This window comes from Momordica charantia (assembly GCF_013281855.1).
Source record: "Momordica charantia cultivar OHB3-1 chromosome 4 unlocalized genomic scaffold, Mcharantia_2.0 BLBB01000004.1, whole genome shotgun sequence".
NCBI lineage: Eukaryota > Viridiplantae > Streptophyta > Magnoliopsida > Cucurbitales > Cucurbitaceae > Momordica > Momordica charantia.
This window is the reverse complement of record NW_028275162.1, coordinates 20,586,559-20,605,870: the sequence shown is the minus strand read 5'-3', so window position 1 is coordinate 20,605,870 and position 19,312 is coordinate 20,586,559. Positions and strand designations below refer to the sequence as shown.

The window sequence follows — 19,312 nt, the reverse complement described above, 5'->3', positions numbered from 1 at the left end:
GTTTTCATTTTCATTTTCATTTTCTTTTATTCTTTTAAGACAAATATATATATAAACAAAAATGGTGAAGTTTTCATTTTCATTTTCTTTTTCTTTTATTCTTCTAAGACAAATATATATATATATATATATATATATGCAAAATAATGAACTCATTTCTTGTTCAATGAATAAGAATAACAATAATTTATAGTTTGAAAATTACATTATATCTTCAAAACTAAAAGTTTTTTTTTTTAATTCTTCTAAATATCTTCTTCTCATCCCTCTTTTTTCTATCTTGCTCAATGAAATTTCTTTATCACATTGTTCATGATTCATCCTCTTTTAGTCAAAGAAATAAAATTAGGAAAAAATAAATAAAAAGTTTTGGAGAAAAACAAGGGGAAAGGGACGCCTGCTGCCAACTTTATTAACACATTGCAGCTTTTCAGTTATATTATTCTCTTCCAAAGATGATATAGCTTTTAATTTTTGTTTAATTAACATATTAAGTGAAAAATAAGATTTAATCGATTTAATCTACTTTTTAACAGTGCTACCGAAATTCTAATCAAATTTTAAAAATTTTAAAAAGTTTTAATTAAAAAAATGGCTAAGAATTAAAAAAATATTTCTAACCTAAAAAGAGCAAATAAGCTTATTTTTTAAAATTGAAAAACTAAATACAGATGGTTATTAATTTCAGATGATGTGAAGTGAAGAACAATTTATTGGAATTTTTGTCAATACGCATTAAAATAGTATAAACTTTTTTTAGGCATAAAATAGTAAACTTAAATAATTCTTTTTCTGCAAATATATTACTTATATTTATAGAACTTTGGTCAATAGTTCTTTTTTGTAGAAAAGAAAAATAGTTTCAATTTTTCTTATCTGAATTAGAATAGACTTTGATCAAATCAAATTAATTTCTTAGTTTTTTTGGTCTTATATATTTGTAATGTTCAAAAAATATATTTATAATAAAATTCAGCGTGTCGAATCAACTAATCAGTTTAATTCAATATTAGTCAAAATTAAAATCAAAGTGACATATAAACATTGACAAAAAAAAGTTGACCACTTGAAAAAGTAACCAACGAACCTAGTGGATAAAAAATACATATATTTCTTAACAATAAAAGTCAAAAGCATATAATTTGTTTGTTTACTTGCGCGCGCGCGCACATATATATATATATTTGGAATATTTAGAAATATGTACTAAGATGGGATACAATGAGAATACAAATTAAAGCCCTTTGCAAAAAAAAAATACAAATTAAAGTATGGATCATTCATCATCTCTATACTTTCATGTTTGTGTCAATTTCGTCACTCTATTAAAAAATATATATTTTTTGTTATGCATTTTAATTCAATTATCCTAAAAATCTTTGGTGAAGTGGTGTTGGGGTGATTTATCAAGCTCCGTGTGTAAATGAAGCATATGTTGAAAAGTACCCTGACATCGTAAGGATTTGTAGTGTAGAAACACAAGTGTTAAGAGTCCTTGGTTGAGTCGACAAATACATTGATGTTCATATGTGCCTTCATAATGGTCGAGTTGACCAATGTAGATCTCAACTGCTGACATTTGTAATAAAAGACGAGTCGTTGAACAAAGCACCGTGCTTCGTTGCTCTTAATCGTTTCCCTAACAACACACCACAATTCTGAAACGGTTATAACCATTGAGCAAGTTGCGTCCACATGCCAAAACCCTATAAATATAGAATGTTGCTTCACTATTATTTCTCTCACTGAGAATAAATTGGACTTAACTAATCTGAGCGTCTGGAGCTGGGCTCCGAACTATGAGAGTTTGCTTTTCTTTCATTTTCTAAGAGCGGTCTGACCCCTTATTTGATCAGACCGCTCTGGTCTTCGAAGTAGTCATTAATGGTCGGCTTCATTGGTATCTTTTCGGTATGCGTTCCGAACACTTTCATTTTTAGCGTCTCATCTTCTCTAGAGAAGCGAAACTCGAACATCTCGAGCAGATGGTCCAACTAAATAACTTTTTTCTTTTTGATTACTTCATGGTCGTGCCTCGTGGCATGGCAGAGTCTTTCCCTCTTTCTATACAGGTTCTGATCAACATTCGTCAACCTACCTAGTTTCAGCTTTCGACTTGTTTTCATGATAAAATAAATTGTGTTAAATACAATATAAAAGTCAATACAATATAAATCCAGACATCAACAGTTTTTGAACAATTATTAATGATAAGAATTATTAAAATTTATAATTAAAATTGAAATTAACACGAACATGAAATCGAAAATAAATCCTAGAGGGAGAGAGAAAAGAGACGGAGGATTGTGTGTAAGGGGCGGCACAGCCTTAAACCTACCGCTTACCTTTTTAGCCAGTTTGGCAGAAGACTACAAAGACTGGTCGGTTCTATGGTTTACATGCCTCTTTTTTCTTTTTCTATTTTATTTTATATTTTATTCTCTCTTTGGTTTTTTTTTTCCCCTTCTTTAATCCGAAGGGGTTGAATGAAGGCTTTATTTTGCAATTGCTTTTATTTTCCATTATAATTAGATGTATAGGTTTTATTTAATTTTATTAATTTTGTTTTAAATTTTAATTTTATCATTAAATGGGTTACAAGTTCATCCAAGCTTTAGTTTAAACTAAGAAAAAAAGTAATATATCAATATAAAGGAAATGCCAATATCTTAAATTTATACAATAAATATTTATGTCATCAAATATTATCTAGGGACACTATGAAAATCCATAGGAATTATTTGGATGAATTAGGGGCTATTTGGAAGTTCTTGACAAAAATATAGAATTTTTTTTTATTTTGGAATAAATATTGGTAAAAATGTTCTTAGATAATTATCTTCCTCTAATTTTATTGATGACCTACTTTTATCTCTTTTTCTTTCAACATTAGTTGATGACATGCAACTGTCATACCTCATTTCTTAAAATTTGAAAGAAGTGGCATGATTTAGTAGCTAGTTAAATAAATTAAAAATTTAATCAACGGATTAAATAGTAACAAGGCAGAAATACAAAGGCAAAATATATATTTCCTGTTTATTAACATTTCTAAAAATTTTCTTCCAAATTAAAAATATTGTCTCGTCTTCGATATATGTCTCCATCCCTCAACATGGCAATCAAATTTCAATCCCTTGGTCGATTTTTTAAGGCAAATCTACAAAAATTTGTCAATCATAATTTTACACCGTAAGATTCTATTAATCAATAATGATATTGTTAAAGGTCTTTATAATTAAAAAGAAATCCTAAAAGAGAATAGTTTCGTACCATATAAAAATATAAGAAAGAGAAATTATTTATTTTTATTTAAAATTTTGAAAAAGAAAAAAAAAACCAAATCGGCATGATGAAGTGAGCGTCCGGCATCCTTGGTGGGGCCCACAGATTAGCTTGACAATGGCCCACCAACTCATGGGTATGGCTAGTGGGCCCTCCATTGTTTTCTAAAGTCAGTTTTTTTCTAATATAAATATTTTTTAAAAATAAGAAATAAAAAAGGGCTGTGGAGCCGTTATCATTAACCTCATACACATTTACTTTTAGAGAAAATAATAATAATGTGGAAATTAATACTTAATATAATTTTTAATACAAAGGTATCTTTGAAGAATTTTCTTTCTATTTTTTTTCGGGAAAATATTTGGCTCCTCGTTTATTTATTGGAGTTTTTTTTTTTATCTTTGAATAAATTTATTTGGTAGTATTTAGATTTATTCTTCTTTTGGGAGAAGAAGAGAGATTTACGGATACCATTTGTATTTTATCTCAAATATTATAATTTAGCCTTTCAACTCTGTATTCAAAAAGTATTTTAGTTATTTTCTTTAATCATTTAGCAACCTGATGTATAGTGTGTATATTATAATTATTCTTTTTTAGAATATACATTAAAAAAAATTTCGGGTGTGAGAGTATAGGGCGGGAGAATTTTACCTTAAATCTCAAAGAAAGAAGTCTGTGTTCTTTACCGTTGTTAGACGAATATAATATTACAAATAGGGGTTGAAAATTCGAATTTTTAACCTATAATCAAATCGGTAGTAATATGTCTTTTATTAATAAACATGATGAAGGCATGTCTACTTAATTACATTTTTTAACTGTCAATTAGAGCCTAATTCAATGGTTAAGACGTCATTGACATCCCCATATTAATATTAGTGTGTTTGGGAATGATGGTAGAATAAGTGATTTTGAAAAAAAAAATCGAAAATCACCCTCGAAATAATACCTTAAAAAACAATTCAAAATGATTTCAAGCTTTTCTAAATCAATTTTCTAATTTATCAGATATAATTAATGGAACGAGGGTTGTTTTAACCCGGAGAAAAGTGATTTTATTCCTGTTAAAATCAAAACAAATAATAGTCCAGATGCTTGAAAATTATCACTGTAGAGAATTGTGGCATTAGCTGAAATAATTATTTTTATATGAAAGGAACTAAAGTAGAATACTATATGGTTTTTTTTTCTTTTCTTTTTTTCTCCTTATAAATCAAAACTTGAGATAATTTTGATAGGTAATAAATACATTAAATGCAATAAATAAACAATATCTTTTTTAAAATGCTTCTTATTGGATTGGCAATCCATTTTCTGAATTTTTTTTTTTATGTTTTTTTTCAGCTTATGATCAGAGCTGAAAAATTCCCAACAGTGTGATCTGAAGTCTTCTCTGGCTGTCATTCAAGCTTTTTGTTTAGTCTAAATAAAACAACTTCCCCATTACCCCTCCTTCCCTTCCACTCTTCTCCTTCTTCTTCCATCTTCTTCTTCTTGTCTCTCTCTCTCTTCATCTCTGCAAGAAAGATCAAATTTTTAATCTCCTTTTGTTGCCTCCTCTGTACATACTCAAAACAAACGCAAAACTCCACCACCCATGGCGCCCAACAAATTCGCCACCATCTTGCACAGAAACTCCAACAAGATCACGCTTATTTTAGTCTACGCCTTCCTCGAATGGGTTTTGATCCTTCTTCTTCTTCTTCACGGCCTTTTCTCTTACCTGATTGTCAAATTTGCAGAGTTGTTCGGGCTGAAGCGGCCGTGTCTATGGTGTTCGAGGGTGGACCATGTTTTCGAGCCCCGGAGGGGGAGATCGTACAGGGATCTTCTCTGTGAAGCTCATGCCATGGAGATTTCTAATCTGGGTTACTGTTCCAATCACCGGAAACTCACTGAGTTTCAAGATTTGTGCGAGGATTGCTCGTCCTCTGATTCCAAGTCCGAGGAGTTCTATCAGATTCCCAAGAGTTTTCCCTTTTTCGGCGATGAGAAGGGGAATTCCAGGCTCTGTTCTTGCTGTGGGGAGAGCTTGAAGAATCGGTTGTTCTCGCCTTGTATTCTGATTAAGCCGAATTGGGGGGATTTGGATTATGCCCAGAAGGGGAATTTGGTTTCTGATGAGGAAATTGATGCTCAATCGCCGGAAGATGTCATCGGAAACCGGGAAATCTCCATTGTTTCCGGCGGGGAAGAAGCAGAGAAGAACTCCACGTGCTCTGTTTGTGGCTGTGGATGCAAAGAGGGGGTTGTTCATGAGGAGGAGGATGATGATGATAAAGTTGAAATGGCTGCTGAAAAAGAAGGGGATTTTCTTGAATTAACTGAAGATCTGGGCTCTTGTGATCAGAAAGCAGTTCAAGTTGGATACGAGAAAGAGGAGGAATCAGCTGAAACAGCCCCTCATCATCTTGAGTTCTACATTGACCGGGGCGACGACCGGCGGCTGATTCCGGTCGATTTGATCGATTTTTCGGCCGACAACGACGACGAGGGTCAAAATGAAATGAAAGAAGATGAAGAGCAAGAAGAAGAGGATTGTGGGAATGAAGATGTTGTTTTGGATTTTGGCTCCCACTTTGAGAATCAGCTGAGTCGAAGTGTAACAGAGGATTGGGAAGTTGTTTCAGGAGAGAGATTAGCAGAGTTTCTCTCTGTTTCACTCCATGAGAGGGAAGAGAAAGTTGCTGAGGTGGAAGCCATGGATGTGGAGGAGAGCAGCAGAAGGCCCTCTGGTGTGACCTCAGATGAAGATCCATCAATGGAAGAAGAAGTAGAAGAACAAGAAGAACAAGAAGAAGCTAAAGCTGCCATTGATGAAGAAACTCAAGCTCCAGCTATTGACGGTGTTCAAAAAGAAGACCTTGAAGAAGTAGAAATGGCAACAAGAGAGCCAGATTCAGATCTTCATCAAGGTACTATTCTAGACTAGACACCAAATTGTAGTATAATGTTCTGTTTTTTGGAAGATCAAATGTGAGAAAGAAAAAAACTGAGTACTTTGTTGTGCTTGTTTATGTTCTTGTTTCTTTTTCAATAAATAAGTAGATTTACACATGTGGAATGATGAACCTGAAGTAGAAGTAGAGATTTCAATTGGGACGGAGATTCCCGACCACGAACCGATCGATGAGATTCAAACTCAAAATGACCTTCCTTCGCTACCCCATGTACAAGAAGAACCTTCCCCAAGTTCATCATTGGAAGTTGACAGTGTTCAAGGTAGCTTTCTTTGCTTTCTTTTCCCATATCCATCTGAAGATTTGAGCTAAATATGATCATTTACATTTTGCTGCATTCCACATTTAGATTCTAAGGAAGCTGAGGAAGCCAAGGAAGCCAAGGAAGATGTAGAGTTCAAGATCTTGTCTGTGGAAGAGAATTCTCAACCTTCAAACGATCATAAACCGTCAAGTTCTGTGCTAAATGAGAATGAGGAAGAAGATAAAGTTCCTGATACACCCACTTCAATGGACAGTTTCCACCAGCTACACAAGAAGCTGCTATTGCTAGACAGAAAAGAATCTGGAACCGAAGAGTCATTGGATGGGAGCATCATAAGCGAGACTGAAGGTGGAGACGGAGCATTGACAATTGAGAAATTGAAGTCGGCGTTGCAAACGGAAAGAAAGGCTTTGAATGCTTTATATGCAGAGCTAGAAGAAGAGAGAAGTGCTTCAGCCATAGCAGCCAACCAGACAATGGCAATGATAAATAGGCTTCAAGAGGAGAAAGCAAGTATGCAAATGGAGGCTTTGCAGTACCAAAGAATGATGGAAGAGCAATCTGAGTATGACCAGGAAGCTTTGCAGCTTTTGAACGAGCTTGTGGTGAAAAGGGAAAAAGAAAAGCAAGAGCTCGAGAAAGAGATCGAAATTTACCGAAAAAGGCTTCAAGATTACGAAGCCAAAGAGAGAATAGCATCGTTTAGGAACAGGAAAGATGGGAGTGTTCAAAGTAGGAACTCCTCGATTTCGTGTAGCAATGCCGATGATAGTGATGGACTGTCTATCGATTTGAACACCGAGGCAAAGAAGGACGAAGATTTCTTTCCGAACCAAGAAGCGAATAGTCAAAACACCCCGGCTGAGGCAGTCCTTTATTTGGAGGAAACATTAACAAACTTTGAGGAAGAAAGGCTGTCCATTTTAGAGGAGCTGAAGATGTTGGAAGAGAAGCTCTTCACCTTGAGTGATGAAGAACAACAATTTGAAGACATTGAACATTATTGTGAACAGAATGGGAATGGCTACCATAAGGATTCGGATTATGCCACAGAGACGAATGGGTTCGGAAACGGTCATCACGCCAAGGAAATGAATGGAAAACATTATCCAGAGAGGAGAGCAATGAGCACAAAGGCCAAAAGACTTCTTCCTCTTTTCGACGACGTTGTCGATGCAGATGTCGAAGATGGCATGACAAATGGAGACGAACAAGGGTTCGACTCGGTTTCAATGCAGAAGTCCCTAGACAACAAATTTGACACGGAATTCAGAAGGGTTGCAGTTGAGGAAGAGGTCGATCATGTCTACGAGAGATTACAAGCACTGGAAGCAGATAGGGAGTTTCTAAAGCACTGCATTGGCTCCCTAAGAAAAGGAGACAAAGGTCTAGACCTTCTCCAAGAGATCTTACAGCATCTCCGCGATCTAAGGAGCGTCGATCTGCAGTTGAAGAACATGGGGGACTCTGTCCTACAATGAAAATCCAAACAACAGCAGAAACAGGTAATTAAAAAGCCTTATGCCTCCTTGGCTTATTTCGTTTTAAACTCCAAAGATGCGTCGTAATCTCTGTCCAAAAAACAAACTGAATGAACTTGGTTCACTTGTGTCCAGTCCTTGGTAAAACATAATGTGGTCCTTTGGAGTTTTAACAGATGCAACAACCAACGATACCGAAACCCGAAACCCGTCATCATCGTCAACAAGATCAGAAAGCCTCCATATGGTGGAGCCTCCTGATATAACAAAATGGTGGACTAAACAAAACGGAAGTCTACCAATTCCACCCCTCTTCTGCTGTCTTATGAGTCAAATTTGGCCCAAATTTTTTGTGGGTTGTGTTCATGATCATCACCTTATGAGGGAAAGGTGAATGAAGTTGAAATTGTGTGTAGGGCAGTGAGGTGTAGCCAGTCTGTCATTTGTTTTTATGTTTTTTTGTGAGGCAAAGAACCTGGCTTGCAAAGCTGGAGAGATCAGAGGCAAAGATTCCAGTGCCAGGTACATATAGCTTTAGTTTTTGTTTAGGCAGTTTAGATTCAAGGACAATCCTTTTTCTTTCATTTTTTCCTTCTTTTATGGGAAAGGGGGGAGAAAATGGGTAAATAACCCATCTTTTTTCCCTTTCTCCATCATTTGCATCATTTCATCAAATGGGGTTTGCTTTTTTTCTTCTTTCCTTCCTTTACTATTTGAAGGCCAAAAAAATGAGTTCCTTGTACACTACATCTTTCCATTTGTAAAGTATATAAAAGTTGAGTGCTTTGTCTACACCTGTTTTTTAGTTTACTTTCTTTTCCTTCTATATCTTCGTTCACAAATCCCACTCGCCCATCGGAAAGTGAATAGGCTGATGGATAAGTTCTTCCACAAAACCAATCAAAGTCGGAGTCGTTTATGTTTACATTCATCGATCAATAGAAAAGTCTTGAATATAATATATAGTTGTAGAAACTTTATAGAGTGGAATATAAACCAAAGTTTGCTTTTAACAATGTATTTTGCTTCAAGTACAAAACAAGTCCCAAATAGGCACAGGCCAACCAAAAATTAATAAAATAGAATAAAGGGGTTATTTTTTAAATAAAACAAAGTGGTTGATGGGTGGGGACACAGAGTGGCCAGATATCATTATGGAAGCAAGCTTCAAAACTAAAATACTAATGAATTTGGTTTTTATTGGAACTTTAGAATAATTAATTTTTTAATTGTTAACCACATTTATGAAATAATTTTTTTTTTTAATGGTTTCTTTCGTTTCTTGTTCATCACTAATTCTACTATTTATCATAAATTCTTTGAATGATACAATTTATATGTTAATAATTTAGGTATTAGACACGTGTTAAGTACAATAGACATGTATAGAACATATTATATAGTTAAATAAATTAGATACGTCTTTGATATTTGTAAGCATAATAGATACGTGTGTGAATGTAGAAATAAATTGTTAAAACTTTTATTTCTCAGGGGAAAACTCTTTTTTTAGCCATGTATTCAGATTACCTATTCAATTATAACTATATACTTTCGATTTCATTGAATTATATCTTGAAATTGAATGATTACTTGTGAGATTTTGTGTCTTTTTTTTTTTTACTTTGATTTAGTGGCTAGGTTTGAGAGGTTTCATAACTGAGTTTAGATATTTTTCTTGTTTGATTTCTAAATTCTTTGTTGTTGACTTTTGTATAACTTATTAGTTTATTTGTGGACAATCTTATAAATAGTCTTGATAATGTATTGATTTCACAATTTTTTTTTTTTTAGTTTAAGATTCAACTGGATGGATTTGATTCAAGGGAGATGAGAAGAAACTTTTAAATTGAAAATTTCCTCTATTTATTTATTTACATTTTGAAAATTTACGAATATAAAAAGGAATAAGGACAAAAATAATAAGTCGAGAGAAGGGAGAAAAAAATATCAAACTTGTTTATTAAACATACAACAAATGCATAACTCCTTATTTTAAATTTTCATTTTCTGGTAAATTTTTTTACAAAATTATAAATTGTTTCCACATAATTTAAATACTATTTCGGTTCATTTACTACTTTGGTTTATTTTAGTTGTTGGACTTTATAAATGTTCATTTTGGTTGATTATTTTCAATTTTTATTCGTTTTTAACTTTTGTACTTTCAAAATGGATCTCCGTACTTTTAGAAAGTGACTAATTTAATCTTTATTTGTAAAATTTTAACACGAATTTTATACCCAATAAAAACTCTAATAAAAATTTATAGTTACATTTCAAAAAATTTAATGAGTAAATTGTCATGCTAAAATTACGATCAAAAGAAATAAGATAAAAATAAAAATGAAATGACCAAATTGATCACTTTTTAAAAGAACGAGGATCAAAATAGACATTTCGAAAATATAGAGACTAAATTGAAAATGTTCAAATCTAGATGTTTTAAAAGTATAAGTATAAAAAAAAAGGAGTGTAAAGTTGGAGAGCAAAATAATATTTAAATTTATTTACCTATTTTGATATAGGGCAAGCATTATATCATTAAAAATAAGCTACTAGTCACCATCTCAAGTATTACATATTTGATTACTTCCTTTTTATTCCCTCTCATATGAAATTTCATAAACTAAAACAATTTCTAATGTTTGAATTATCATAAATATATAAATTAAACATATATACATACATAATCTTCAAGTTTTTCCTAAATAACTTGTGGTGTTCGTAATAAATGGTTAGCAGACAGAACTTTTAATTATAATAAAATATTTTGAGAAATAATTTTTTTTATTAAATGGCCCAAAACCAAAAGTCCTTATTTTAAATTTTTTAGTACGGGTGAGTTGAGATATATGTCAGAACTAGATTCACACCTATTTTGAGTTTTTTTTTTTTTTTTTTGAAAAGTTTAATTAAAATATAATTTTTGCGTTAAAGTATATTCCCTTTGAAAACAGTGTGCCATTAGATAAACCAAGGGTTGTTCAAGAAGCATATTTATGACTACGAAATTAATTAAGCTAAAGTCAATTTATTCCTTTTATAAATAATAATAACACTCACTTTCACTCATACATAATATCATAGGATTTTATGTATGAAACACATTATTTTATCAAATTTTCCTATATACTAAATTATAAATTTAACCCATAAACAGTTCTTTTTTAGAAAATTAATTTTGAAGTGGAAGATTGGAACAATTTTATGAGTTTTTTTACACCAATTAGTGTTTACTAGGACGATTTTCCCCGGTTTTTCTTTTGCGTTCGTAGCGATTTGGACTAGTTTGATCTATTCATATTTTTATTTAAAGTTAAAGTTTCATCCCTTCTTAATTTAATTAATAACTCATTATATAACTCATGTTTAAAATAATTATCTTTAAAAAAAATTGTATAAATAAAAATAATTTTTTTCAATAGTTGCAAAATTTTAGGCATTCCAATTATGTAATGTTTTATATTTCTCACCATTAAACTTAATTGCCAACAACTCAATTGCATAACTAAATTGGGCGCTAATGTATTATAAATTTCTGTCACAAGTTGAAATTCTTACCCTAACCCCTTATTTTAACTTTAACAAAGAAAACAATAACTATTAATTTTAATCAACTTTGTATTGACGCTTCCTTTCGCTTTATATTAAATTTTACTTTAAAAAAAGTCGAAGAAATCATATTCAGGTTCGCTTCAACTACTTTATTGTACTAATTAGTTTCACATAAATTATATCTCACTAATTAATTTGGCTTAAATATTATAGTAGGAATTTTATAATAAATTGATATATAGTTTTTTTTTATAACAATAAATTGACATATAGTTAATTCTAAGAAACAAAGACAATAAATAGATGGAAAAGATTAGAAAATAAAACCATAAAGTTTCTCCACTCACAACCCCATTTAAATATAGATATATATAGTATAGAAGTTATTATACGATTTATTTGGTAATCGTTTTTGTTTTTTTAAGTTTGGTTAATAATAACTATTTTAAATAAAATTTAGGTACGTAAATGAGAAGGAAGGATTTGTACAAAAGTATGCTATTAATTAATGATTATTTAATTACTAGGTGGCATCTAATTAAAATTTAAAATTATTGAAAATTTTTAGACGACAAGTTTATTTAAGAAGCAATTTGATAAGTGCTCTCCCTTTTAGTAGCCAACAAGTAGAGAATCCTTTCCAGTATTATATTCTTTAAATAAGCATAGTTTGATCTAATCACATTTAATAAAATACGTTAAATTTTTTTAACATGTATATATTTTTTTTTTATTTGGGACTCCAACCCATCCATTCTACTTCAATTTTGAAGCGAGCATAATTGAGGGGCAAAAAACTTGTTACTATCTTATAGTTTGTTCAACCTTTCAATGCTAGGTAACTATTAAATTAAAAAAAATAATAATTTATACTTTTCATTTCATCGAATTAAATTTGAATTTTAAATAAAATATGAAATTAAAACTCTAGATTAATTAATTTTAAGAAATAGAGATGGTTAATTATAAGAACTTTTACGGACATGATAAAACCTTTTCTTTCACATTAACATTCTCTCCTCCCGGTATTTTCGTAATTGAATCCGTGGATGGCGAGTTCTGGAGAGGTCCACGTGTCTTTTAGAACAAGGTATCGACGGGGGAAAATGAGCTTGCAACTAGGTCGACGTCCCGCCTAAAAAACTCTGATGATCAAGTTAGTAATCAGAATAAAAGATAAGGATAAACACCTTATTAAAGTAGTGAAGATGTTTCAGTTACTAGGTAGTGATGGGGTTCTTCCCTTTTATAGCTTTTTTCAACTCATCAGGAAGGACGACGATTTGAGGTACAAGATTGTGTCTTGTTGTACGAGGTTCTGACAGATCAGAACAGAAATCCCTAATGCCGAGCAAGTGGCACCGTCGCCTGCCAGTTTGTCTCCCCCTGCAGGCTGCAGCCTATAGCTTGCAACGTGCCTCTCATATAACCCTAGCAATGGTGCGTCCAGTACGAGTCTGCAAATTACGTTTCCAACTGTTTGTGGTCCCATGTCCAGCGATCTTCCCAGCGCTTGATATGTCATTTGCTTGCATTTCTCCCTCAATGCACTCTAAGCATTTTTGTGTTTTGTTTAATAAATTTTGAATGCATTATTATTTGATTGGTGAAATTTCTTTTATATTTTACTTAATAGATATATTAATTTCACCCTTCATTTTAGATTAAGGTTCAATAAAATGAGATTCAAAATTTAAAGTTAAAATTGATTTAATAAATAGTGTAAAAATATTATCTCTAATTTCAATCATTTTTTTTTATAATTATTTTTGGTGGCAATTTAAATCTACGACATTTATATTGAAAATATATGTATTAATCAGTGAGCATTTTCTTTTAATGTAACATGCGCGAGAGTAAATGATCAAACTTACCGACTGCTAGTTGGAGAATTACTCATAAACCAAACTTAATTAGTTCAACATTTATTCTAAGGTAATTTGGTATGGTTTGGTTGTGATAATGATTAACAAATATATAATATTAAAAGTACTATCTAAATATTTTTATTGATTAAAAGATTAATTTAATAGTGCACACAAGGAAATAGGACCCACATAGTAAATAATAATAGTAATAATCACCAGAAACGACAAGACATTGATTTAATTCCCAATACACCCTTAAATATTTTGGAAATTACAAGAATGCCATGATCAAAAGTCAAAGTCAGTGTATAGGACGCGAGTCATAAGAGTAGGCTCTGTTTGTTGGTCCCTCGGGACTGAGGTGGACTCTTTTATAGATATGGTCAACGCTGCAAAGTGGCATGGATAATTAATTTCTACTTTTTAAAAAAATTACATATTTTGAAAATCGTTTTGATTTCGATCCCAAAACCTTTATTATTTTTCACATTTTTCATGAAATGAACATCCTACCTACATCCGTTTTGCGGCAAACAAGTTTTCAGATTTTTTATCTATTTTTCATTTTTAGATGATTTTTTTGGAATCTAAAGATGATAATCAGAAAATAGATTTTTGAAAAAATTGTTAAGTTTAGTAATATATTTGTAACTAGGAGTAGTTACAAATTAAATTTTAATTTAATTTAAATTTATATTAATTAATTTATTAATATTTCTTTATAAATTTTGTATAATTGTTATTTTACAGGGTTATATAATTTAGAATATCACATGTTTTAATTTTAACCAACATAAAATGAATTTATATTTTGAACTAATATATTTATCAAAGTTTTTATCCTTTTTAATCTAATTCTGCATCTTAAAAATTTCAAATTCTGAATAAAAAATACTAAAAACATAAAAAAAAATATTTTTAGAATTTCTACTGTTTGGATCACAGAACCCGATAACAGTTTTCAAAAATGAATCTTCAAAATTCTATTCGTATTCGTTGAATCCATTTAATTCGGTGAATCTGAAAACAAAAAATGAATTCGAGTTTTAACCAAACGTGCTCTAAATTTCTCATAAGACAGATTTATTGAAAAACAGAGTTGTATCTCATGTTTGAATGTTTTCGAAAATGTATATTTGACAGTAGATTTGTAAATTAAATTTCAATTTAAAAAATTGTTTAAAGTGTGATTAGTAATATATATTGTAGACTAGTGTTAGTTACTCACTTTAGTTCAATCTATAAATATTATTAATTAATTTATTAATAGATATGTTATAATTTTTGTATAATTATAATTTTTTAATATTATATAATTTATAATATATTATCTTTTATTTATTTTAATTTTAACAAAAAGAATGAAATGAATTTAAAACATAACATAGTATATTCATCAAAGTTTTAATAATTTTTAATGTAATTCTGCTGTTTAAATTTTCAAATCGAAAACTCTCACAACGTCAAAACTTTGTTTTCAGAATTTCGATTACAGAATTCAAAAACAGTTTTCAAGACACAATTATTCTAAATAGATATTCACCGAGTCCATTTAAATTAGTGAATATGAAAATAAGAAATATAATCTGGACAACATATCCTTGAGTTCTTGCATTGAGAGGTTGATATTTAGACATTTTAAGATGTGTGAATACCCCAAAATTCTCATATGTACGAGTGTTGCGGGGCGGGTTAGGGATGGATAAGCTACCTCCTATTTAGAAACTTCTCAATTAAATGTTAATTCTCTCCTCAGAGAATTCCTACTTAAATAGTTAAATCTCAACGTGAAATTCTCATCTAAAAGGAAAATTCTTGATTTTTTTTTAAGAATGTCTCATAATTCATAAAACAACAAATTGGAAAATATAAAATTTTACCATACAAATTATTAATACATATAAATCCAAAAATGTAAATATCGCAACAATGTTTCGTAAATTTCACATACAAATATAGGTTTAGGATTTTATAAATTAAAAAAAAAATAAACGGGATCAGGATGAATGGAGATTAAGATGGAGAACACATTCTAGGTGTAGTGGGGAAAAATCTCCCCACCTCCACCTTGCGAGATGCTTAAATTAAGATTTAATTTTCAATTTTTCTACCAAACACATGTTCGAAAATACATAGTACAATTATTCTTTTTATTGACTCCGTGTTTTCTAATTTATATTTTCAGGTACCAATGCCACATATTTGATCTTCATTTTTCTTTTGCATATATTTTGCTTCTTCAATTTTTTTTTTTATTTTATGGTTAAAATAAGTGGTGTATTCTTTCCTCAATAAACAATTCTATGCAATTATTCCTCTCAGTTTTTGTTTTTGCTTTTTCTATTTTTCTATTTTTGGTTTGCTATTTTTCTTTTAATATTATACAGCTTGAATAATTGTTTTCTGTTTTTAGAAAACATAAAATTACAAATGTTTGGATCTATTTGGTGACTATTTTATTTTTGTTTGTTTTTTTTGGTGAAAATTAAGCTTAACTACTTTTGCACCTCTATCTTTCTCGGGCTTATTTTATACTTTTTAAAAGTATATTTCAAATATAAGTTAAGTTTTTAAACTAAAAAAAATTGGTAGTTTTTAGGAACTTATATTTCTTTTTGAATTTTAAACGATTTTATTTTGAAATTTGGCTAAAACGTCAAATGTGTTTTAAAGAAATATGATAAGAGTAAAAAAAAAAAGAATTGTGAGAAAATAAGTATAATTTGTAAAAAAAAACTACCAACAAAATAGCTATAATAACTATTTTTGGTTTTTAGATTTTTAAAAAGGTTTGAGCGATCGAGAAATATGCTAGACAGAGAAAAATATACAGAGGTAGAAAAATAACAGTTTAGAGAGAGTGATATTTTTTATTATAAATTTTAAAGAGAAAATTTTGTGAGAAAGAGATTTTTTTTATATACAAGAAATTTTAAAGATATAAATAATTCGATTTAAATAGAGAAGCTAGAGAGAGTAAATTTAAAGAGATAGATATAATTTTTTATGGAAAAAAGTTAGAGATAATAAATTTAAAAAAGATGGTGAAAAGATTTCGAGAAAAAAAAAAGGTCAGGGTGTTAGAACATAAAATGGTAAGGTCAATTGAACTAGATGGTCTAAACTTGACCCAATGAGTTGTGAATAGGAGAACACATATCTTTTAATTGAACGATTGGATTAGAGATGAGATGAAAAAAGGAACGGTGAGCTAATAACAGCGTGGTATCAACACAACGCATTCTGATGTTAAAGTCAGTATGGAAGTAAAGGGAGAGAAGGGAGGAGACTTTATTTAGTTGTATAGAATTTTTCCATACCATTTTTCGTCCTACGAAAGAATTGGACCCCTTGTATTTATAGGAGTCGTCCTAGAACTTATTCTCCAAGTAAGTAAAGTATGGATGGCGTAGAAGGCAAACTTTCCTAGGACTTTCGACATCAGGGAGGCGTGTGAGTGGGGTGATTGGGCTATTGTTGATGCTGAAATTTTGGCCTCTTTGGTTCTCGCCAAATGTGCACCAAGCTCAATGATCACGGGATTGGATATCTACAAAATCAAACAACCCTAACCCGGTGTGACTTCTGTCACACTGGCTCCGATGCTTAAGTCAGCGATGAGAGAATTACTAAGTGAAGTACTTAGGGTTTATTTGCTTACTTCTAGGGTTCAGCCAGTGGTTCCATTTATAGGAATCTTGCCTTCTAGAACCTTCTCGTTGAGCCCATTTATCTGTCGTCACTGGATCATAGGGATTCGTGGACCGAGGCACCTCAACCAATGGGAGAGGAGAGAAAGTGGGCTCGGCCAACGGGCCGAGCCGGGGTCGGGACCAAGCCCCGACCTACTCGGTTTATCGTTGGGTTTGGGCATCTTTGGTCTGTAGAGGCCCATTTCCTTGGTCGGATCCAATCCCATAACAGTTGCCCCCACCCTCGAGATGATGCTCTTCTGGTCGTTTGATCTCATCATTTCGAAAGTACACTACAGGTGTTGGAATATCTAGGATCGGCTTTGGCCAAAACTACCATTGCAGGTGTTGGAGAAGGCCAATGCTACCTTCTTGTTGAGCTCATCTAATCCATCGCCGCTGGATCACATGGATACATGGACCCGGGCACCTCAACCACTAGGAGAGGAGAGAAAGTGGGCCTGGCCAATAGGCCGAGCTTGCTCGGCGCCGAGTAGAGGTCGGAGTAGACCCGATCGGCTCGGTCTTCCGTTCGTCGTTGCTTGGTTAGGCCTCTCTAGTCTGGAGAGGCCCATTTCTTTGATTGATTCCTCCCTCTTAACAGTTGTCCCTCCTCTCAAGATAGATGGTAAGTGACAATGTCGAGGCCTCTATTTTGAGAGTTCTTGTTTCCTGGTTGTATCATCTAAGATTTCCAACCCTTTGAGCTTCTACCAAAGGTTTATATCCAGTTTTAGATTTTTACCTATCTGACTTTTGCTATTGGCTTTTACCTTGAGTTTACCAAATTTGTTTTGTCACTGTTGGCTGTTGCATTATGAACCAGAAGTCTTTTCAGCTTCCATGTTCTTAAGATGTCTGGTTATAGTCAAGTCTCCTGAACCGGTTAGATTTTGGCTTTGGGATCTAACTTTTAGCTAAGTCAGCGACGATACTCTGGGTTTCTAACCTGTTTGGCTTTGCCAAATGATTTTATACCCTGGGCTCTTGCTTAATGTTTTGACCATGCTAGGTTTTTATTAACCGAATCTTTGTCCGGGGAAGTCGTGTTCTACGCCCCATACTCTTATCGTAGTTGGTTGTAGTCAAGTTTCTTGGGATCTACTATACGGTTAGTTTTAACTGTTAGATTTTAGCCTTGAGATCTAACTTTTAGCTGGGCCAACGGTACCATCCTTGGGTTTCTAACTTGTTTGGCTTTTGCCCATGGTTTACAACCCAGGATTTACTCTTGTGTTTTTAACCTATTTAGCTTTCACCAATGGTTCTATACCTTGAGTTTAGTCGGAACTCTTGAGTTTCTAACTTGTTCGGCTTCTGCCATGAGTTTAATCAACACCCTTGAGTTTCTAACTTATTTTAGCTTTTGCCAAATGGTTTTATACCCTAGGTTTATTCGATTGGTTTGGCTTGCCTGCTTTCTGTTTCAACTTTACTGGGTCTGTATGCATGCCTTTTTCAGCACCTTTGGGATTCTTTTCCCCGGTTTCACTGACTGGCTTCTAACTTATCGGCCTGCTTCTAAGTCTGTCCTAATTCGAGTTCATTGATCATTGTTACTCACATGGCCCCCACTCGAAGAGGTTTTGTTTAAGGTATCAAACGAAAATTTTCTCCAATACTTCAAGCCTTGTCGTTGTCTTTTATGTTTCTTTCTTCTATCTACTCGTGTCGACTAAGTGACTTCTCCTTGCCGAGCACAATTTCTGGAGACTAGGTCGGCTTTTCCAGGTAGCTCCTACTGCTACGTGCTGTGACTTTTGTTGTCGTGTAGTTATCCGATCTGGTCGGGGAAAGAGACCTTATCGGTAGAAGATGCCAAGTCGGCAGAATAGACCTGGTCGACAGAATTGTTATGGTCGGTCGAATAGCCCTGGTCGACAGAATAGGCATGGTCAGCAGAATAAGCCTGCTAGGCAGAATAAGCCTCGTCAGTGGAAGACACTTGGTCTACAGTAGAGACCTGGTCGGTAGAAACTTACTCGGCCGAGACTTGGTGATGCCCTAGAGTCTGGTCATGCCCTGAATTGGGTCATGACCAATTATGTAGTTCGCTTGTCAGGTTTTTGCAGTAGCTTTGTCCTTCCTGGACCTCGAACGAGTGTAGGTTGCCTTTTCTTATTGTTGTTCGAGTTTTTCAAAAATGGTGGTTGTGTTCTTGACACATTCCCTTGACTTTTCGCAGCAGCCAGTTCTTCTT

At 32.5% G+C, this 19,312-nt stretch overlaps 1 protein-coding gene across 4 annotated transcripts; it reads left to right on the top strand.

Moving 5' to 3' along the window:
* Positions 1 to 4,663: 4,663 nt before the first annotated feature.
* On the top strand, positions 4,664 to 8,786 carry LOC111015615 (myosin-binding protein (Protein of unknown function, DUF593)). 4 transcript variants are annotated; one of them, XM_022290698.2, is made up of 4 exons: positions 4,664 to 6,203; positions 6,334 to 6,510; positions 6,598 to 8,018; positions 8,171 to 8,786. In XM_022290698.2, exons 1-3 carry the CDS (start codon positions 4,886 to 4,888, stop codon positions 7,992 to 7,994), a joined length of 2,892 nt encoding a protein of 963 aa, XP_022146390.1. In that variant the 5' UTR covers positions 4,664 to 4,885; the 3' UTR covers positions 7,995 to 8,018; positions 8,171 to 8,786. The 4 variants fall into 4 exon arrangements, with proteins under 4 accessions (XP_022146390.1, XP_022146389.1, XP_087978993.1 ...); XM_022290697.2 differs by having other exon boundaries at positions 8,130 to 8,786; XM_088122867.1 differs by having other exon boundaries at positions 6,598 to 8,786.
* Positions 8,787 to 19,312: the final 10,526 nt, after the last annotated feature.